The following is a 23,654-nucleotide window of genomic DNA, read 5'->3' on the forward strand; positions in this document are numbered from 1 at the left end:
GAAATGCGCTATTACATCACGGCCGTGACATCATTACTTTCTTTCCCCCCATAGGGCACAGAGGGACATTTCAGTATAGACTCCGAGGAGTACGACGCCATGTCTGTGGAGGTGACGCTTCTGCCACGGAAGTTGCGCTTCATCTGTCATCCATCCCAAAAAGAAAAGTTTACTCACAGTCCACCAGCGGGTCCATAATCCTACTGGCCCATCCCAGGAGCTGCCGGAAGTCCAAATAGCAATTATCCTACCCCTGCCTCCACGGGTTTCAGTACGAGGTGACTGGTTGTTTCGCTGAATAGCTTCATCTGGGGCTTCTTCTGGCCGGCTGAACAACAGTTTTTTTTTAGGGGGGGATTTTTCTGTCCTCACCAAACCACACCTACAACAGGCCTCATTAACTTCTCTGATAACATGAAAGCCAAGTTCTTGCCCTGAAGGTTTGCCCTGAGCCCAAGCTGAAGGATAAGGACCCCTTATTGGCATCCTGCACATGTGGCCGATTATCCACAGCTCTCCCTGGTGATCAATGGGATTTAGATCCGCACTCATTGCTGTCATTTTAGAACTCTCCCAATGCTTTGTTTCCATTTCTGGGGGCTTCTTGATGTAGGTTTTGGGTTATTGTCATGCTGGAAGACCCATGACCTAGGGTGCACACCCAGCGTTCTGACACTGGGCACTACATTGCCACCAAAAATCCTTTGGTAATCTTCATATTTCACGATGGCATGCACACAGTCAAGGCACCGAGTGCTAGAGGCCACAAATCATCAGTGAACCTCCACTATGTTTGACTGTAGGTACTGTGTTCTTTACTTTGTAGGCCATATTCTGTTTTCGGTAAACAATAGAAATGTGCTTTACCAAGATGCTCTATATTTGTCTCATCTGTCCACAAGATGCTTTCCCAGAAGGATCTTGGCTTACCTACAGTTTGGCAAACTGCAGTCTGGCTTTTTTTTATGTCTGTTTCAGCAGTGGGGTCCTCCTGTGTTTCCTGTCCTAGCGGTTTCATTTCACTAAAATGTTGATGGATAGTTCACGTTGACTCTGATGCCCCCTGAGCCTGAAGGACAGCTTGAATTTTTTTGGAACGTGATAGGGGCTGCTATTTTAACATCCTGCATTGTAATTTTTCATCAGTTTTTCCCCGCTGTCCACATCCAGGGAGATTAGCTACAGTGCCATGGGTTGTAAACTTCTTGATTATGTTGCGCACCGTGGACAAAGGACCATCAAGATCTCTGGTTCTCAAGTCCTTTTTCCGTTCCCCATGCTTAGTGTGAACACACAATGCAAAGATTGAGTCACCTCTCCTTTTTATCTGGTTTCAGGTGTGATTTTCATATCACCCACACCTGTTACTTGCCACAAGCGAGTCTGAACGAGCATCACATGCTGGGAAGAAAAAAAAAGTTGTTTACCCACAATTTTGTCCAGCTCATTTTTGGGGTTGTGTGTGTGAAATGACCAAATTGCCTATTTTTTCTCTTTTGTTTTGAGTTGTCAAAATACACACAAAGGAAATAAACGTGTAATTGAAATTTTCAGTAAGAAATACTTTCTGGAACAATTTAGAGGGTGCCAACACTTTGTCACGACTGTATATAAGATCGCGAATACCTAGAAGAGCTCATCAGTCCGATCTCGAATCACAATGTACGGACTGACCGCACGTGTCCCAAAGTGTGGCAGAGCCATAGAAATCTATGAAGCGGTCAGGCTCGGGAGATGTTAGTCAGGCTATAAATTGATATCCAACATCGGACCCCTGATTACGGCCCGTCTGAAAGAGTTGCAAGTTTTTGGCCTACTGCAAAAGCCCCCATGAATATACTTTACACTACCACCAGTCCTTAAAAAAAAAAAAGGGGGGGGGTATGTACTGCTATTCACTTAAAGGGGTAGTTCCAAACAATTTCTCTCCTATTCAACCTGATAAATGTATGATTGTTTAGGGTCTGGCTGCTAAGACTTCCCCCTGATACTGAGCACGGTGGTCCCAAAGTTCCTTATGTGAAAGCAGCATTATTGAGCACTGCTCCCTTAACTCTATAGAGTGTAAATGGAGAGTGAGTGGTCGCTCGTGCTCAATAGGACTTCTTTCACACAAAGGGACTTTAGGACCCCCATTCTTATGATCTTCGGAAGTCCTAACCCCTCGGGTCATAAAATGATGGCCCACATTGATGACTTCAGATACACCATAAACATCATCTATAGTTTTCTACGTGGTTAAAGGGACGCGGAATAACAGACGACAAGACGCCCCCTGTTGGACTCAATGTGGGTTTATTGTTTACACAGTGGATTATTTCTCCTATCGCCAAGTGGTCGCATCTTATACATGGAATACGGTACCAAACCTGCGCCGTCCGTGCCATCCTTATAGGTACTTTGTATACTGTGAAAATCATCACCACTTACATTATTTCACCACCAGGTGGCGCCGCTGCTGCACGGAGATGCAGCACATACAGTGAAATCTCAGGACATTAACCCTGCACGGTCATACAAATATATAATTTTGAGAATTTCATATTAATACATTTTATATATATTTTTTTTTTTTACGCAGAAGAGCGATATAGAACATAATGTGGCTAATTTAAAGAGGATTGTCCAATGTGGACAACTCCCCTTTAACAATGTTCTGGATCCATGAAAAGAAAGAAAAAAAATCATCAGTAGTCATCGAGTGGAATGGAAGCGAGAATCAAGCTGCAATACCAGCCTCAGCCTTTGTACAAGGGTGGCGCTGCAGCTGGGGTGGAAAATAGATAGAAGAAAATGTACAGATTACAAATGTTTTATCTATAAAGTCTCATTCTATGTCCTAACGACTCCTTTATCTACCATGTGACCACTATTCTTCCATACAGGCATGAATACCAACCTATAGACCCATCATAAGTCAGTCACAACCCCCTTCTCCAATCTCAGATGACGGCTGCTTGACATGAGACATCATTTCCAGTTTGTGTGTGTAAGGGGGCTGGCTGACTGCTTATTTCAGTTACCAAGCCAGCCCCCTTCTGGGTTACAACAGATGTACAGACAATGAAGGGGTCAGTTTAGGGTTTCTGGTATTGATACATCATCCGTTACTGTCTTTTTAATAAGCCAGCCCCCTTCACCACCACAACAGATCTTTAAAAACATAGAAGGGGGCTGGCTTATTTAAAAAAAAAAAAATTAAAAGCTTAGTTTTGTTTTTTTTAAATAAATAAGCCAGCCCATTTTTGTCTCTATAGAACTGATCTGGCAGAGAAGGGGGCTGGCTTAGTTATAAAATGATTTCAATTCCTAAGCCTGCCCCTCTTCTGTCATAACAGATCCAGAAGGAGGCTGGCTTATTATTTTTTTTTTTTTATATATATATAAAGCCAGCCCCCCCCCCCCATGTCTATAGATCTGAAGTGACATAGAAGGGGACTTTAATTATTACAGTGACAGATGATATGCCAAGACCAGAAACACTAAGCTGACCCCATTCATTGTCTATACATCTATTTTGACCCAGAAGGGGGCTGGCTTAGTTACAATAAAAGAAAAAAAAAAAGACAAAACCAACCCCCTTCCCATAAACCAGTAATGATGAATCATCACAGAAAATGTTAGGCCAGCCCCCTTCATGGTCTATACATCTGAAAACAAAGTGTACTGGCTTAGTTACTGAAATAAGCAGTTACCCTACTGATGAAGGGACGATCAAGCCAGCCCCCTTCTATGTCTATAGATCTTTTATGGCAGAGAAGGGGGCTGGCTTAATTATTAATATGACACAGTGATGAATGACATGGCTGGCCTAGTTATAATTTAAAAAAAGTAAAGGAACACAAAGCCCTATGCCAGCCCCCCTACCCCAATCTATAGCTTAGGGTAAACAATGAAATGTGCATTTAGCCAGCCCCCTTGACACATGGCACTTCTCATGTGCCAACAAACAACATGCTAAGTCATACCCCTTAATCTATAAAATATGGTGGAACAAACAAATTGGACTGGCTTAGCTATTGAAATAATGGTCAGCCAGCCCCCTTCACGCGCTGGACTGGAAGACGCTCCCCTAATTATATGTACTAATGTCCACAGTCATCCAGTCACATACAGAGCTGAAAGTAGAAGATACCGAGGCCTGGAATTCAGAGAAAATGATACGCTTCCATATATAAACATTACATTAACCACAAACAGCGGTATAAAGCATGAAATGGCGGTAACCAGTGTAATACGGAGGGAGGGGCTGCGTCATCAGACCACAGCAGCAGCAGAGCGAGCACCAAACAAGAAAACATAATAAATACACAGATGTGACATTCTGCAATATCCGACGAGATTCTACAAACCGCCTGATGCAAAACCGCACAACAAGAAATGATCCGACCGAGCAACACAGGAAAAAGGAAAGGAAATCTATCATTAACATCCTGTACGGACCTGACCGATCGCCTGTCTACACATAAGGGGCAGTATTATAGTACTTGTATCCTCGTACATAGGAGCAGTATTATAGTACTTGTATCCTCGCACATAGGGGGCAATATTATAGTAGTTATATTCTTGTACATAGGGGCAGTATTATAGTAGTTATATTCTTGTACATAGGAGCAGTATTATAGTAGTTATATTCTTGTACATAGGAGCAGTATTATAGTAGTTATATTCTTGTACATAGGGGCAGTATTATAGTAGTTATATTCTTGTACATAGGGGCAGTATTATAGTAGTTATATTCTTGTATATAGGGGACAGTATTATACTAGTTATATTCTTGTACATAGGAGCAGTATTATAGTAGTTATATTCTTGTACATAGGAGCAGTATTATAGTAGTTATATTCTTGTACATAGGGGCAGTATTATAGTAGTTATATTCTTGTACATAGGAGCAGTATTATAGTAGTTATATTCTTGTACATAGGGGCAGTATTATAGTAGTTATATTCTTGTACATAGGAGCAGTATTATAGTAGTTATATTCTTGTACATAGGAGCAGTATTATAGTAGTTATATTCTTGTACATAGGGGCAGTATTATAGTAGTTATATTCTTGTATATAGGGGCAGTATTATAGTAGTTATATTCTTCTACATAGGGGCAGTATTATAGTAGTTATATTCTTGTACATAAGGGCAGTATTATAGTAGTTATATTCTTCTACATAGGGGCAGTATTATAGTAGTTATATTCTTCTACATAGGGGCAGTATTATAGTAGTTATATTCTTCTACATAGGGGCAGTATTATAGTAGTTATATTCTTGTACATAGGGGGCAGTATTATAGTAGTTATATTCTTGTGCATAGGAGCAGTATTATAGTAGTTATATTCTTGTACATAAGGGCAGTATTATAGTAGTTATATTCTTGTACATAGGAGCAGTATTATAGTAGTTATATTCTTGTACATAGGGGGCAGTATTATAGTAGTTATATTCTTGTACATAGGAGCAGTATTATAGTAGTTATATTCTTGTACATAGGGGCAGTATTATAGTAGTTATATTCTTGTACATAGGAGCAGTATTATAGTAGTTATATTCTTGTACATAGGAGCAGTATTATAGTAGATATATTCTTGTACATAGGAGCAGTATTATAGTAGTTATATTCTTGTACATAGGGGGCAGTATTATAGTAGTTATATTCTTGTACATAGGAGCAGTATTATAGTAGTTATATTCTTGTACATAGGGGCAGTATTATAGTAGTTATATTCTTGTACATAGGAGCAGTATTATAGTAGTTATATTCTTGTACATAGGAGCAGTATTATACTAGTTATATTCTTGTACATAGGGGGCAGTATTATAGTAGTTATATTCTTGTACATAGGAGCAGTATTATAGTAGTTATATTCTTGTACATAGGGGCAGTATTATAGTAGTTATATTCTTGTACATAGGGGCAGTATTATAGTAGTTATATTCTTGTACATAGGGGGCAGTATTATAGTAGTTATATTCTTGTACATAAGGGCAGTATTATAGTAGTTATATTCTTGTACATAGGGGCAGTATTATAGTAGATATATTCTTGTACATAGGAGCAGTATTATAGTAGTTATATTCTTGTACATAGGGGGCAGTATTATAGTAGTTATATTCTTGTACATAGGGGCAGTATTATAGTAGATATATTCTTGTACATAGGAGCAATATTATAGTAGTTATATTCTTGTACATAGGAGCAGTATTATAGTAGTTATATTCTTGTACATAGGGGCAGTATTATAGTAGTTATATTCTTGTACATAGGGGCAGTATTATAGCAGTTATATTCTTGTACATAGGGGCAGTATTATAGTAGTTATATTCTTGTACATAGGAGCAGTATTATAGTAGTTATATTCTTGTACATAGGGGCAGTATTATAGTAGTTATATTCTTGTACATAGGGGGCAGTATTATAGTAGTTATATTCCTGTATATAGGGGGCAGTATTATAGTAGTTATATTCTTGTACATAGGGGCAGTATTATAGTAGTTATATTCTTGTACATAGGGGCAGTATTAGTTATATTCTTGTACATAGGGGGCAGTATTATAGTAGTTATATTCTTGTACATAGGAGCAGCATTATAGTAGTTATATTCTTGTACATAGGAGCAGTATTATAGTAGTTATATTCTTGTACATAGGAGCAGTATTATAGTAGTTATATTCTTGTACATAGGAGCAGTATTATAGTAGTTATATTCTTGTACATAGGAGCAGTATTATAGTAGCTATATTCTTGTACATAGGGGCAGTATTATAGCAGTTATATTCTTGTACATAGGGGCAGTATTATAGTAGTTATATTCTTGTACATAGGAGCAGTATTATAGTAGTTATATTCTTGTACATAGGGGCAGTATTATAGTAGTTATATTCTTGTACATAGGGGGCAGTATTATAGTAGTTATATTCCTGTATATAGGGGGCAGTATTATAGTAGTTATATTCTTGTATATAGGGGGCAGTATTATAGTAGTTATATTCTTGTACATAGGGGCAGTATTATAGTAGTTATATTCTTGTATATAGGGGCAGTATTATAGTAGTTATATTCTTGTACATAGGAGCAGCATTATAGTAGTTATATTCTTGTACATAGGAGCAGTATTATAGTAGTTATATTCTTGTACATAGGAGCAGTATTATAGTAGTTATATTCTTGTACATAGGAGCAGTATTATAGTAGTTATATTCTTGTACATAGGAGCAGTATTATAGTAGCTATATTCTTGTACATAGCAGTATTATAGTAGTTGTATGGTCCTACATAGGGGAAGTATCTGAATTGTGTTATTCCTCTTATTTCCCCTGGAAATATATGACTGAACTGACAGATGGGCCGATGATGCCTTTGCCCTCACACAGTCTAACAATGTCTACCCTCATTGGACATTTAAGTAGTGTATAGATGCACCCAGTTGTCAGTGTATCCATATATTGAGGAATAACAGGGACGGCACAGTGTTCTCAGAGGCTCCATTATAATTTCCTGGGTAATGAAGTATTTTCTATACAGATCAGGAGATCGGTCAGCTCCGTTTTATACCCCCGTGTGCAGATAATACCTTCCCCCCCCAGCTACAGGTTCATGGTGCAGTGTTGAATGATAGATTCCCCTTCCTGACATATTAATTAATCGCATTCATCTCACACATTTCCTTTAGATAACGCACATTTATAAAACAGTCTATACTCCGGTGGTCCGGTCTATACTCCGGTGGTCCGGTGTGGACTCTGTGTCCAAAGATGTCGCTTCGGTAAAAAGTCTGTAGTGTTCAATCAGAGACTTGATGCTTGTGGCCCCTCCATAACGGGCAGAGATCTCTGACCCATATATCCCCCCTCCCCCGTATTAGATCATAAATCTCCCATTTGACTCTCTAAATATATACACAGCATAGACACGGGGTCAATATATACAGATCAGAATCGGAGAGGACACTCCAGGAATGTATATGGGAAGGTGCAACCTGCATACAGAATGGTTTATAGGGTGTGTAGACTGTTGAAACCAGTATTTATTGCTCCAATACAACTATAATAAGAAAAGATATTGTGGCCGGCGACACATTGGGGGTCTGTGGCCGGTAACAAGCTCTTATGGGACCAAGCTCCAAGCCTCTGCGTAGTACTGTAACCGCTAAGAGATGGTTCCTGTAGACTGCGGTAACCACCAAGCTCGGCGCTACCACATAACACTGTAACCACCAAGCTCGGCGCCTCTATATAACTGTGTAACCACCAAGCTCGGCGCCACCACATAACTGTGTAACCACCAAGCTCGGCTCCACCACATAACTGTGTAACCACCAAGCTGGGCGTCTCTACATAACTGTAACCACCAAGCTCGGCGCCACCACATAACTGTGTAACCACCAAGCTCGGCGCCTCTACGTAACTGTGTAACCACCAAGCTCGGCGCCTCCACGTAACTGTGTAACCACCAAGCTCGGCGCCTCCACATAACTGTGTAACCACCAAGCTCGGCGCCTCCACATAACTGTGTAACCACCAAGCTCGGCGCCTCCACATAACTGTGTAACCACCAAGCTCGGCGCCTCCACATAACTGTGTAACCACCAAGCTCGGCGCCACCACATAACCGTGTAACCACCAAGCTCGGCACCTCTACGTAACTGTGTAACCACCAAGCTCGGCGTCTCTACATAACTGTAACCACCAAGCTCGGCGCCACCACATAACTGTGTAACCACCAAGCTCGGCGCCTCTACGTAACTGTGTAACCACCAAGCTCGGCGCCACCACATAACTGTGTAACCACCAAGCTCGGCACCTCTACGTAACTGTGTAACCACCAAGCTCGGCGTCTCTACATAACTGTAACCACCAAGCTCGGCGCCTCTACATAATTGTAACCACCAAGTTCAGCACCACTACATAACTGTGTAACCACCAGGCTCGGCGCCTCTACATAACTGTGTAACCACCATGATCAATTTTGAAATTTGCTTAATTTTTCTTATTAATTGAAGCAATAAATAAATGGCTTCTCGGGTGGACATACCCTTTAAGTTATCACTGCATGGGATGTAGCCAAGTGGTCAAATACTGCAGCTCTATGGCCACCGTGACGTAGGCCGGCCATCTTCCCTGACCTCCTAAATGTCAATACTAGCCGTATGTGCCAATCAGGACTGCAGGAAAGCTGGGTAGTGCCACATCGACAACCATATTAGGGGGCACTTCACCTAGGCCAGGGTACTTATAGATCGAATACCCCATTAAACTACAATCTTTCGGGTCTGTCCCTGACGTACGATCCAGTCCATGAGTTATATGGAGCTCCACAAAACAAATTTACTAAAGTTTACTTTGGTCCAAGCAGTTGGCCCCCTTTAAAAACATTTCTCCATCTTTTATCATCATAGTTGGTCCCTATTTAAATTATTAATTTATTTTTTGAGGGTTTTTTTGCTGCCAAGAACTCTGCTTTTCTTTTACAAGAGCTCCAACCCCCTCCATAGCTAGATTCCTATTATCTGCAGCCACCACTAGAGGGAGCTCACAACCCGCTGTTTAACATGTAGCTCAGTGTATACAGGAAGCTCCTGAGCTCCCTCTAGTGGTGGCTGCGGGCTGAAACAATTTGAATTATTTACCTCCATATATTGTAGGGGATTTGGAGCTCTGCATCAGAAAAAGTAATAATGTATTGAAAAGATATATTAAAAAATATATATAATCAGCGCATATTTTAAAAAGTAATTAGATTAAAATAAAATTGGTTAGATTTTGTCAACATAAAAAAAACAACAAAAAATTGCGCCTACACTGTTTCTGGCACTGCAAGCTCAATCCCACTTACAACAATGGAGCTGAGCTGTAATACCAGAAACAACCTGAGGGCAGGGGTGGCGCTGTTCTACAGTATTCTTGATAGAATTAGTAAGTCTCTCCTAATTCACACTATGTGTGGCGTGTTGCTTCCCTGTAATCATTGCGCGCCGATTTTCAAAGGCGTTGTCCAGAATTAGATAGCAGCCATACTATAACAGAGGTAGAGCGCCCCCATCTGTCCAGGGACTGTATTTGGAAGTGAAGGTAATTCCCCAGTCATATACGTGTGGTCTGTGATGAAAAATCTCATCCCCTTCACCTGAATAATGCAAGGTGCAATACCAGATCCAGACTGTGGAGAGGGGAGGCGCTGTTCCTCCAGAAGAACAAAACAAAGACTGTTTTACTTTTATCTACTGGACAACGTCTTTCACAAAACCGGCTTCATACAAAGCGCTGAACCCGAGGGTTAATGTGCAAAGTGTTCACATATAGATTTGGTTATAGAACTTCTATTATATAATCACTGACACATATTTAAAGGGCATGTCCACATCTGACCATCACAGTACAGTGTACGGAAACAGACTACAGAAGAGGGTCAGGCATTCTGTAAATTACTGTACTGACCGTGAATTATAGCCTGTATTATACTCCAGAGCTGCACTCACTATTCTGCTGGTGCAGTCACTGTGTACATACATTACTGATCCTGTATTATACCCCAGAGCTGCACTCGCTATTCGGCTGGTGCCGTCACTGTGTACATACATTACTTATCCTGAGTTACATCCTGTATTATACTCCAGAGCTGTACTCACTATTCTGCTGGTGCGGTCACTGTGTACATACATTACATTACTGATCCTGAGTTACATCCTGTATTATACCCCAGAGCTGCACTCACTATTCTGCTGGTGCAGTCACTGTGTACATACATTACATTACTGATCCTGAGTTACATCCTGTATTATACTCCAGAGCTGTACTCACTATTCTGCTGGTGCGGTCACTGTGTACATACCTTACATTACTGATCCTGAGTTACATCCTGTATTATACCCCAGAGCTGCACTCACTATTCTGCTGGTGCAGTCACTGTGTACATACATTACATTACTGATCCTGAGTTATATCCTGTATTATACTCCAGAGCTGTACTCACTATTCTGCTGGTGCAGTCACTGTGTACATACATTACATTACTGATCCTGAGTTACATCCTGTATTATACCCCAGAGCTGCACTCACTATTCTGCTGGTGCAGTCACTGTGTACATACATTACATTACTGATCCTGAGTTACATCCTGTATTATACTCCAGAGCTGTACTCACTATTCTGCAGGTGCGGTCACTGTGTACATACCTTACATTACTGATCCTGAGTTACATCCTGTATTATACCCCAGAGCTGCACTCACTATTCTGCTGGAGCAGTCACTGTTTACATACATTACTGATCCTGTATTATACCCCAGAGCTGCACTCGCTATTCGGCTGGTGCCGTCACTGTGTACATACATTACTGATCCTGAGTTACATCCTGTATTATACTCCAGAGCTGTACTCACTATTCTGCTGGTGCGGTCACTGTGTACATACATTACATTACTGATCCTGAGTTACATCCTGTATTATACTCCAGAGCTGCACTCACTATTCTGCTGGTGCAGGTGTAACTCAGGATCAGTAATGTAATGTATGTACACAGTGACTGCACCAGCAGAATAGTGAGTGCAGCTCTGGAGTATAATACTGGGATCAGTAATGACTATGTGGCTGTTGGACATGCACTTTAAATATGCTCAGTCATCTATACGTTAGGAAGTTATTTTATCTATTGAGGCCGCAGATCCTCCCTGGAGCACTGACGTCAGAGGGTTGGGGGGCACCGTGGCTCCTCCGTTATGCCGTTGTCTCGTCCTTCTGTTCTCTCCTCCGGGGGGGCTTTGTCCTCCTGCAGTGTCATTATTGCGTATCTTACTTGTGACAGCCGGGTCCGGTATTGGGGAAGGGTCACAGCCCCTCCTGCAGTCAGTCTACGGGTGTGGGATATTTACAGGGGCCGAGTGGCCTGGGTGTTCCGAACACAGTGTCAGGGGCAGCACGGGTTGTCGATGACGAGCATCAGGTCAAAGCCGTACACTTCCAGAAGGTCCATGAGGAAGCTGCGGTCGCCCTGCGGGTCCAGGCCCATGCTGCGGGCGTGATCTGCCGTCAGAGTCTTGTCTTGGCTCGCCGCCACCTCCAGGAGGATCTGGAATATCCGGTTGTTCTGCTCCATGAAGAAGCTGCGGGACATGGAGAGAAAGCCATGAAAGAACAACCAGACACCGACGCGCGTCGCCCGGAACTAGCCCCTCGGGGAACATCCCGCCTACTTACAGAATGAAGAGGTCCTCCTCACAGGATGAGCAGTCGCCGTCCACCTCCTGCGCGTACATCAGCAGCTGCCTGCACGGAGACACAGCAATGAGAACAGCTCACCAGGGACACAGATTGCCAATATCGTAGGATACAGGGGGTATGTATACTTTTGAAAAACAGTTTTTTATTGCTTTGTAGGATTTAAATAAAAAAAATAAATAAAACGCAACTTATCTTGAATAACGAAAAAAAAATATTGTCGTTTCGTGTATACAGCTCCAGTGCTAAACAATGCGTTTCCATGGTTACAAAGTTGAAAAAAAAAAAAGTGCAGTATTAATGTGTCTCTAAGCAGATGGGGGGAGGGTCAGACTATACAGAGTATAGAGGGAGGAGATGGAGGGAGGGTCAGACTATACAGAGTATAGAGGGGGGAGATGGAGGGAGGGTCAGACTATACAGAGTATAGAGGGAGGAGATGGGGGGAGGGTCAGACTATACAGAGTATAGAGGGAGGAGATGGAGGGGAGGGTCAGACTATACAGAGTATAGAGGGAGATGGAGGGGAGGGTCAGACTATACAGAGTATAGAGGGAGGAGATGGAGGAGGGTGAGACTATACAGTGTATAGAGGGAGGAGATGGAGGAGGGTGAGACTATACAGTGTATAGAGGGAGGAGATGGAGGGAGGGTCAGACTATACAGAGTATAGAGGGAGGAGATGGAGGGAGGGTCAGACTATACAGAGTATAGAGGGAGGAGACGGAGGAGGGTCAGACTATACAGAGTATAGAGGGAGGAGACGGAGGGAGGGTCAGACTATACAGAGTATAGAGGGAGGAGATGGAGGAGGGTCAGACTATACAGAGTATAGAGGGAGGAGATGGAGGGAGGGTCAGACTATACAGAGTATAGAGGGAGGAGACGGAGGAGGGTCAGACTATACAGAGTATAGAGGGAGGAGACGGAGGAGGGTCAGACTATACAGAGTATAGAGGGAGGAGATGGAAGAGGGTCAGACTATACAGAGTATAGAGGGAGGAGATGGAGGGAGGGTCAGACTATACAGAGTATAGAGGGAGGAGATGGAGGGTCAGACTATACAGTGTATAGAGGGAGGAGACGGAGGAGGGTCAGACTATACAGAGTATAGAGGGAGGAGACGGAGGAGGGTCAGACTATACAGAGCATAGAGGGAGGAGACGGAGGAGGGTCAGACTATACAGAGCATAGAGGGAGGAGATGGAGGGAGGGTCAGACTATACAGAGTATAGAGGGAGGAGACGGAGGAGGGTCAGACTATACAGAGCATAGAGGGAGGAGAAGGAGGAGGGTCAGACTATACAGAGCATAGAGGGAGGAGATGGAGGAGGGTCAGACTATACAGAGTATAGAGGGAGGAGAGTCAGACTATACAGAGTATAGAGGGAGGAGACGGAGGAGGGTCAGACTATACAGAGTATAGAGGGAGGAGATGGAGGAGGGTCAGACTATACAGAGTATAGAGGGTGGAGACGGAGGGTCAGACTATACAGAGTATAGAGGGAGGAGACGGAGGGAGGGTCAGACTATACAGAGTATAGAGGGAGGAGACGGAGGAGGGTCAGACTATACAGAGTATAGAGGGAGGAGACGGAGGAGGGTCAGACTATACAGAGTATAGAGGGAGGAGATGGGGGAGGGTCAGACTATACAGTTTGTAGTCTGTAACCGTGGAGACATAGTTTTGCCAAGGAGCTGTAGACATAAACCAGTAGGAGATTTTTTAGTGTACACTGTAGCTTAGGCGTCCAGTGGGAGGTCTTATCAGTGACTATACTCCGCCCACTGGACTCCTACACCCAAAATAATCAGGAAATAAACGGATTAGATTACATCTTCTACTATATCTTTTCCCCGAAAATTATATATCAATCTGCTCAGCTCCTCCGGCCCTATAACATACTGCAAGTTTTAAGTGACAGGTCCCCGGTATCCCATCTGAAGCTCAGAACACACAGAACAGAAACGGTCACCGCTGATCGTTGAGCCGCCGGTATTTCTCTTTGTCCGCGCTGTTGACCCTCAGTAATGGCTGGAGATGATCCAGGTGAGTCTTCACATTCTGGTTATCTACGTAGACATCGTAGAGATCCTGTTTGTGCTCGAAGATCTTCTCTGTCGTACCTTGGTAGATGAGATATAAATAGGGGGAGGGTTGGACAGGTAGAAATTCCAGGTCATAAACCCATACAGACAAAAACACATGAGAAAGCTGCTGGAGGACTCATGTCAATGTCACCCATGTAATACCCCATCTCTCCAGTAGTGGCCACTGCAGGAGAAAGGTCCAGCTCCTACTAGTGATAATAAATGATCGCCGGATGATTCCACAGTCAGAACCCAACAATCAGCAAAACACTGGAAGCTCCTCATTTAAAGGAGGGATTGCCATGGGACCCCTCTTAATTTGAAGCAAACAATGTATATTTATTATATTGTAAGGACAAGAATGAAGGACTCACAGGCCACGTAGGAAACCTCATCATCAAGGGTTCCGATATCAGCGACATTGACGTAGAAGAAAGGCTTCGACTCCGGAGCGGTAACTCCGATACCGGGCAAAGTGACGTTGGCGAGACAGCAACAGCAGTAAACTGAGCGGGAGGGTAAAACGAAAACAATTAAGAAAAAAAAAAGTTATATGTTAAAGGGGATGTCCACTGCTTAGGGTAGGTCACCAATGTCAGATGGGTGGGGGTCAGAAGCCACTCATTGTAGACACAACAGCGCTACACACCATGTAGTGGCCATTCTTAGACTGTTCAAGTAAATATAGCTGAGCTGCAATACCAGGCACAACCTGTGACCACGAGTGGCGCTGTTCTTAGTCACCATTAGAGTAAGATTACCTCTATAGCAGACGACACCGACAGGAGGCGGTGAAAATATCAGGATGCGCTTCCGTAGTAAGGCAAACTTCCAGAGGACGAAGATCTGCTCCCCGAAAAACTTAATGAACTGCGACATACAGCCGGCCGGGTGGGTGATCTATAGGAGAAACGACAAACCGTATGTAGGTGAAAGCATGAAATGTGCTGTTGAACAGGGAAAAGAGTAGGGAGGAACATAAGAAAACTAAAATAATGTGGTTGCATAAGTTTGGACACCCTCTTATAGTGTGATCAGAATTACCCAATCACATTAACACTCACGTTACACAGTAGTCAGTACATGGTGGCCATACTTTGCTGTGATACTGATTAGCCACATACCCAGAGGAGGATTTTTATGACATCATCTTAGCTGCATTTTACAGTAAAATCAATGGTCCGTAAACAGCTGACCACACAGCAAAGGGATCCCACTGCTGAACGTTATCAGCCAGGAGAAGGAGACAAACAAAAATGTACTAAGGCAAACATCAAGAAGTGGCTTAAATTTGGCACAACGGTGACATTACCTATAACTGAGTGTCCTTCAAAAATTGATGAAAAGAAAGGAAGAAAATTGGTCTGGGAGACTACCAAGAGGCCTACAGCAACATTAAAGGAGCTGCAGGAATTTCTGTTAAGTACTGGTTGTGTACTGCACATGACAACAATCTCATGTATTCTTCTTATGTCTGGCCTGTCGAGTAGGGAGGCAAGACTGAAGCCTTTTCTTAAAGTAAAACATCCAAGCATGGCTATGATTTGCCAAAAATCTAAATAAAGTTTTACAAAATCAGGTGGGAGTTATGTATGACCAGGGTCTAACTTTTTGCCCATAATTCCAAAAGTTGCAAAACTAAAACTGCTTATAACCAGAAAAATCACCATCCCCACAGTGAGACATGGTGGAAGCAGTATTGTGCTTTGAGGATGTTTTTCTGCAGCGGAGACTGAGGGGGTGGGAATTATAAACAGTCTAGATAGATAGATGTAAGGTATTTAGGTTACACAGAAGAGGTCAGGGTTTTACAGCAGGTCTGCGGCTGTGTGGACACAGAGATGGGTGCAGCAGCAGTTCCTGCACGGTCGGAATGAGCATGCTCGACGTCATACACAACAGCCGGCAGCTCCTGACGACGACACACTCTTCATTCATTACAGCACAATTATCACGGATCACGCCATCACATTGATATCCAAGTCACGTGAACCCTTCTTACACATGAACAGCCTCGTTGATCACCAAGACGTCTCCTCAATCCATTGTTCTGCACGTGACGCCACGGTTCATTAAAATGAATGGTTCCATTGAAACCCCAGAGTAAAGGATCGTCCCCTGTCTTCACCCCTTAAGGACGCAGCTATGTTTTGGGTTTTTTACTACTGCTAAGATCAATACCGGAATTGCACGTAGCCATATATTAGTCCTTTTTTTATGGTGCCATTTTGGGGCACATATGGTATTGAAAAAACGAATTACTACGGTGATGAGGGAAAAAAAAAAAAAAAACAGCAATGTTCACAATGTGGCCTAAGAGATATCTAAGGGTCATTAATGCAGATTATAGCGTTCAATGAGAACTGTCTACATCCATATGCAGAGAGCTCCCTCTAGTGGTGGCTGCCGGAAGAGAAAATTAAACAATTTGTTTACGCAGAAAAATTTGACCTCCAACTGGGGAGCAAAAGGGTGCAGTTTTTTTTTTTTTTTTTTTTTTTTTCCAGTTATATATGGGGAAGAAGTAGAAAGGAAAAATTAGGATGGGGGTTCTGACCTTCATCTCCGGGTACAGGTGCTTGTGTATAGATGACAGCCAGTGTACACTAGGTTGGCACGACTGGGGACTGACGCCAGCAGGTAAGACCCCCTTCTTGTCTTCGTAAAAGGCCTCCAGGGGGGTGTAATGGCCGGGCAGCTCCAGCTGGTGCCTGCAACGTATGACATGGAAACCAGTAAAACACAAGACAGGCGGCAGTTTTGGAAAACGGACTGTTTAGACCAGAGAGCAGTAGTATCATTCACTGACAGCAAGCGGAGATTCTGAAAAAGAGGGAGCGAAGCTTCAACAACTTTGATGTTCAAGAACCAGTCTGCAGAAGATTGGAAACCTGTCACCAGTACAAGAACGGAAAGGCTAAAATTGGAGCCGTAAAGGATAAATTTATCGTCTGCCTCGATCAATATTACATGCCGGGTACAAGAGGAGTCTGAAGTTTGACCTTCTAAAGTCCAGGAACCGTCTGGACTTTAGAAGGTCAAAAAAAAAAAAAAAAAACACAAATCAAAAGAAATGAAAACAAAAATCAAAAGAAAAAAAAATACAAAAAACTCAATAGAAAAATAAGTGAAAAAAACAAAAACTTCTTAAAAAATACATACAATAAAAATGATATAAAGTACATATAAAGAATAACACACTACAAAGCCCTAAAATAAAAAAAATTCTTAATATAAAAAGTAAAAGAAAGGAAAGCAAACTAAAACTACAAAACTGCAAAAATAAAAAAACGTTTAAAAAAAAATCCAAATACATAAAAACAGCTAAAACTACAAAGTACTGAACAACAAAAAAAATAATAAGTAAAACAAAAGAAAAAAAACGACTACAAATTAGTAAAATAAAAAAACATAAAAATTTCCTACCGTAAATAAAAAATGCAGGTAAAGGCAAATCAAAAGTAAACAAACAAAAAATGTAATTATATACAAAGAAGCAAAATAAACAAATACAAAACTGTAAAATATAAAAAAAAAATAAAAAATCAAAATATAAAGAAAATCTAAAGAAATAAAATAATAAACAAAAGAAGTAATAAAATGCTACATAAATTTGAAAAAAAAAAAAACACCACTTACCGGACCTGGTTCTCCAGGAAGTGCATGTAGCGGTACAGCAGGGTGTAGGACGGCGACAGGATCCCCACGGACTTCATCCGCGCGCCTCTCTCCAGCTCGCTCTCCACCGGCATGTTGGCGAAGCACGCCAGGCCGAAGAAGCCGCCTTTACGGAAGTAACTGGGGAGAAGTTGGAAAAGAACAGGTCACATATTATCTGAGGCTCAGAAATCATTTATTTTTTTTATAATAAACACTGGCGAGTCGGAGCGCGAACGTGAATAATTCACGGGAGCCAATATCTGACGGAGGAAAACAGACAAATATTTGTATTCTTGGAAATAAATATTTTATCATTTTCCACAATGACGGAAACCGTCCGCCAAGGAAACCGAGAAAGTCACAGCCGGCGGGTGCAGGAGAAAGCGGCCGTATACAGGAGTATTGTGATCACACATCATAACGCCTCGCCCATCCCCCACATTAAGTGATAAGATTGGAGCGCACCGTCACTGTCCGCATACTTACATGAAATCCGACTGCACCCGGTGTGACCCGCTCGCCATCGATTTAAATTCCACTCCTTCCAGGTCGATGTCTTGAGGCAAACACCACTCCACCATATTACCTGAGGAGAAAAAAACAATCATCAGCCCAGGAATGAAAATAGCGGGAGGTAATAGTATGAGGTTATAGCTACAAAACAGTGACTGCACCAGCAGAATAGTGAGTGCAGCTCTGGGGTATAATACAGGATGTAACTCAGGATCAGTAATGTAATGTATGTACACAGTGACTGCACCAGCAGAATAGTGAGTGCAGCTCTGGAGTATAATACAGGATGTAACTCAGGGTCAGTAATGTAATGTATGTACACAGTGACTGCACCAGCAGAATAGTGAGTGCAGCTCTGGGGTATAATACAGGATGTAACTCAGGATCAGTAATGTAATGTATGTACACAGTGACTGCACCAGCAGAATAGTGAGTGCAGCTCTGGGGTATAATACAGGATGTAACTCCGGATCAGTAATGTAATGTATGTACACAGTGACTGCACCAGCAGAATAGTGAGTGCAGCTCTGGGGTATAATACAGGATGTAACTCAGGATCAGTAATGTAATGTATGTACACAGTGACTGCACCAGCAGAATAGTGAGTGCAGCTCTGGGGTATAATACAGGATGTAACTCAGGATCAGTAATGTAATGTACACAGTGACTACACCAGCAGAATAGTGAGTACAGCTCTGGAGTATTATACAGGATGTAACTCAGGATCAGTAATGTATGTACACAGTGACTGCACCAGCAGAATAGTGAGTACAGCTCTGGAGTATTATACAGGATGTAACTCAGGATCAGTAATGTATGTACACAGTGACTGCACCAGCAGAACAGTGAGTGCAGCTCTGGGGTATAATACAGGATGTAACTCAGGATCAGTAATGTAATGTATGTACACAGTGACTGCACCAGCAGAACAGTGAGTGCAGCTCTGGGGTATAATACAGGATGTAACTCAGGATCAGTAATGTAATGTATGTACACAGTGACTGCACCAGCAGAATAGTGAGTGCAGCTCTGGAGTATAATACAGGAGGTAACTCAGGATCAGTAATGTATGTACACAGTGACTGCACCAGCAGAATAGTGAGTGCTGCTCTGGAGTATAATACAGGAGGTAACTCAGGATCAGTAATGTAATGTATGTACATAGTGACTGCACCAGCAGAATAGTGAGTGCAGCTCTGAGGTATAATACAGGATGTAACTCTGTGTACATACATTACATTACTGATCCTGAGTTACCTCCTGTATTATACTCCAGAGCAGCACTCACTATTCTGCTGGTGCAGTCACTGTGTACATACATTACTGATCCTGTGACTGCACCAGCAGAATAGTGAGTGCAGCTCTGGGGTATAATACAGGAGGTAACTCAGGATCAGTAATGTATGTACACAGTGACTGCACCAGCAGAACAGTGAGTGCAGCTCTGGGGTATAATACAGGATGTAACTCAGGGTCAGTAATGTAATGTATGTACACAGTGACTGCACCAGCAGAATAGTGAGTGCAGCTCTGGGGTATAATACAGGATGTAACTCAGGATCAGTAATGTAATGTATGTACACAGTGACTGCACCAGCAGAATAGTGAGTGCAGCTCTGGAAAATAAAACAATAAAAGTACAAGATGTGAATGGTGCCTTAACTTCATCTGCAGATTAATGAGTTTGTTTAGTGCAAGAAAATGTTCATTGTCGCTTTATAACAACTTACAAATAAGCTTCAATTATCAGATCTGCAGATAAGTCCCTGCCCCTGTTATTATTTCTCCCTTATGTAGATTCCTGTCCCCCCAGATCTCATCGCTCGGCTTTCTCTATAGAAGCAGATCCCTGCGATTACTGGAAAGTAATGCGCTGAAGAGCAAAATTCACAGAAAGAGGAAGAGACCGCGAAGACAACGAGAACTTTTACTGGACACAACTTAGAAGTAAAACCACAAAGACAGCGACGAAAAGAGGACGTGGGACGGACAGGCGCGTCAAAGGTGCCAACGAGGAAATTACGAGGAAATGACAGACAAATAATGGTGTATATTATATATATTTCATGAACAGAATTTTTTTTTCCGTTCTCATCTGGGCTGTAAATCCTGCACAGCAGAAAGTCAGGAGTCGGTATAATCCTGGGGTCGGCAGAGGGAACCACGATGGGCGCAGCTCCTGCCCAGAGGAGAACCCTTCCCCCTCCGCTACTCTGCAAGGAACAGGTGCCAGATAAGATCACAGGGACGCAGGTAAAGCCGAAGTCACAAGATGACGGGTGACAATGGGGCCACGTGTCTGGCACACCCAGGCACATACCCATCCTCCATGGCAGGACGCAGCTGCCAATTACCAGTCAACCATCCGGAGCTTTTCCTTAGGGACGTCATTAAAGGGAACGTGTCATCAGAAAATTACTTATTATATCAATCACATTTAGGTGTTACACATATTTTTTTTTTAAAAAAAAGAGAAAAAAAATTGCATTTTTTTCTCCATACCACAATCTGTATAAAAAGAAAAAATAAGACTTCACTGGGGCTCTTAGTCTCATACTTCCTGCCCTTTGTGTTTTCAGCAGATTCCTTATCAGCAGAGGCAGGTTTACACAGGATTAAAAAAAAAAAAAAAAACATAGCTGCATTCCAACAGCGCCACCCCCTGTCCACAGGTTGTGTCTGGTATTGTAATTCTGCCCCATTCACAGCAATTGTGCTGAGCTGCAATACCAACCATGGACAGAGGTGGCGTCGTTTCTGGTAGAAAGCAGCCATGTATTTGTCATTTTATTTTATTGCAGCTGCCATTTTCTGAGAACATTAAAAAGAAAACAAAAAAAACATAAATTTGTTATCGCCGCGGTCGTCCTGGCCTGGAGAGTCCGGCTGCTGGTCGTGTATGTGGTACAATGGCGGCAACTTCACGATTTCACGGTTATTTGTGACCTCGGCCTTGTACACAAAAAAACTCACCGGGCAAATTTATAAACCGGTCTCTGTTACCCATAGCAACCAATCACAGTGCAGCTTTCACTTTATCAAAGCACTATAAGAAATGAGAGCTGCGCTGTGATTGGTTGCTATGAGCAACAGAGAGCCATTTTGTTCTGGACACTTTTTTGCCTTTATCTGCGGTTTTCGTTTTTATCTTTTGCCGTTATTGTCCTTCAGAGACGTTCCAGAGCGCAGCACGTGACCTAAATTATACAATATAAAATCCCACAATAACAAAAAAAAGAATTCCCAATTTTGGCAAAAACATCAAGTTAGACGCGTCAGTATTTTCTACCATCGTGCCTGTAAAAATCAGGGGTTCACATAAAATAGTAAATCCAGTCTGAGGGATCGTGCGCCAGACTATATCAGGCCGCCATTTTGGGGTTGCCATGGAAGCGAGTGGGCCCCTGGTGGGCTGGGGGTGCACGGCGACTGTGGCCATCTAGCCACGGTACCTCGCGCCTCACAATGTGACCCCAACCGCCCGCGACACCCCCACACAGCGATCTCTGGAACAGCATTGTCACCCATGTCACAACCGGACGCCCTGAGCCCAATGTTGTACGACAAGCCGACGTGTGTTTACACAGATGTCCCCTCAGCGCTCGTCACAGGCGGCAAAACATTGGGGGTCTCAGATAATCTCATCAATAGGCGGGGGTCCAAGTACTGGTACTGATGGGCGGGGGGTCCAAGTACTGGTACTGATGGGCGGGGGTCCAAGTACTGGTACTGATGGGCAGCAGCCCAATGTATGGCCGGGGGGGGGACCCATTACACAGTAGGGGGAAGAAGCGGCAGCAAAGCCATCATGTAATGGTCGCACCTCCCAAACCAGTCCTGGCGTAACGGCAACTATGCACAATAGTGCCCACAACACCAGTATATCCGGCAATGCCAGGGGCAGCACCCCGCCAACACGGCCAGCGCCAACACCCCACCAGCAATGCCAGCCCCTTATATAAAGTCACTACATACAGTCAACATCCCCCTTAAATACAGTCATCCCCGTTATATACAGTAATGATCGCCTATACAGTCATCATCCCCTTATATACAGTAATGTCCCCTATATACAGTCACTACATACAATCCTTACAGTCATCCCCCTTATACACTGTAATGATCTCCCTTATATACAGTAATGATCCCAGTACATACAGTAATGATCCCCCTTATATACAGTCATCTCCCTCATATACAGTAATGATCTCCTATATACAGTGATGAACCCCTATACAGTCATAATTCCCCTTATATACAGTAATGATCCCAGTACATACAGTAACCCCCCTTATATACAGTAACGATCCCCCTATATACAGTAATGATCCCCTTATATACAGTCACCGGACACCGAGGTCGCACTCGTCCCTCCCGCCGCACTCACCGCTCCTGGGGTCGAACGTGACCACGAACACCGCCACGATGTGATCGTCCTCCAGCTGGGGCAGGGGGCAGAGCTCCCCGGGCGGAGTGCGGCTCCAGCTCGCCCCGTACCCCCGCGGCCACTTGCCCTCCTGCTCTCCCTCCGGGACAGGACTGACCCCCGGCGCCTCGGCCCAGTCCAGGAGCGGAGCCCGGTCCGTGCGCCCGGCCATCCCGCTGAGAGCCGTCAGCAGCCCCGGGCGCCGGAAGTAAGGGGGAGGAGCGACGCGCCTGTGAAACCGCTCTATCTCCCACAGTGTGAGGGGAGAGATAGACCCCTTTCACATGTGACGTCACTTCCGGGAAGGTCCAGAACAGCTGTTGTGCCCAGAGCTGCCTGTCATGGAGAGACACAAAGGGGTTTGTCTGACTCCTGACAACCGGGGCATTGTGTCTGACTACCCCTCATGTACTGACTGCACCCCAGCGCTGTGTATGGCGGGAGGATGGGGGTCCTCCTGCTCCTTCCTCCATGTTCTGTGTGATGAATTATTGATGAGGGTCATTACTGTGTAAAATTCATCAGCAGCTCACAGGGAAGCAGCCAGCAGAGCCATAGAGGGCTGGGTGTCACTTTATGTCCATTTTCTTTATAAAGTTTCATAATTGATATTGAAAGGTCCTTCAACTTTCTGATATTCCAGGCCAGAGATGTAAAATTGGTGGCACCTCATGGTCCAGTAAAACAACTCGAGCCATGGAGGCCGGGGAGCAGGTACAGTGGGGCGGCGACGGCCGTTTCGCGTCAATCAGA

General features: G+C 43.4%; 2 protein-coding genes across 5 annotated transcripts in view; one reads left to right on the forward strand and one right to left on the reverse strand.

Moving 5' to 3' along the window:
* AGK (acylglycerol kinase) overlaps positions 1-1,553 on the forward strand; it is a 29,534-nt gene extending 27,981 nt beyond the window's left edge. For all 4 annotated transcript variants that reach the window (XM_077266715.1, XM_077266718.1, XM_077266717.1 and 1 more), the window contains one exon: positions 55-1,553. In XM_077266715.1, coding sequence (XP_077122830.1) covers positions 55-198 — 144 coding nt within the window. In that variant the 3' untranslated portion in view covers positions 199-1,553. The remainder of the gene's footprint in view (positions 1-54) is intronic.
* Positions 1,554-11,485: 9,932 nt separating this feature from the next.
* On the reverse strand, positions 11,486-23,186 carry DENND11 (DENN domain containing 11). Its single transcript, XM_077266719.1, has 9 exons — positions 22,863-23,186; positions 18,449-18,548; positions 17,942-18,100; positions 16,860-17,013; positions 15,064-15,202; positions 14,677-14,808; positions 14,188-14,338; positions 12,191-12,259; positions 11,486-12,096 (listed from the first exon to the last, which is right to left on the reverse strand). Exons 1-9 carry the CDS (start codon positions 23,071-23,073, stop codon positions 11,901-11,903), a joined length of 1,311 nt encoding a protein of 436 aa, XP_077122834.1. The 5' UTR covers positions 23,074-23,186; the 3' UTR covers positions 11,486-11,900.
* Between the last annotated feature and the right edge of the window lie 468 nt (positions 23,187-23,654).

Source organism: Ranitomeya variabilis, chromosome 5 (assembly GCF_051348905.1).
Source record: "Ranitomeya variabilis isolate aRanVar5 chromosome 5, aRanVar5.hap1, whole genome shotgun sequence".
Taxonomy (NCBI): Eukaryota; Metazoa; Chordata; class Amphibia; order Anura; family Dendrobatidae; genus Ranitomeya; species Ranitomeya variabilis.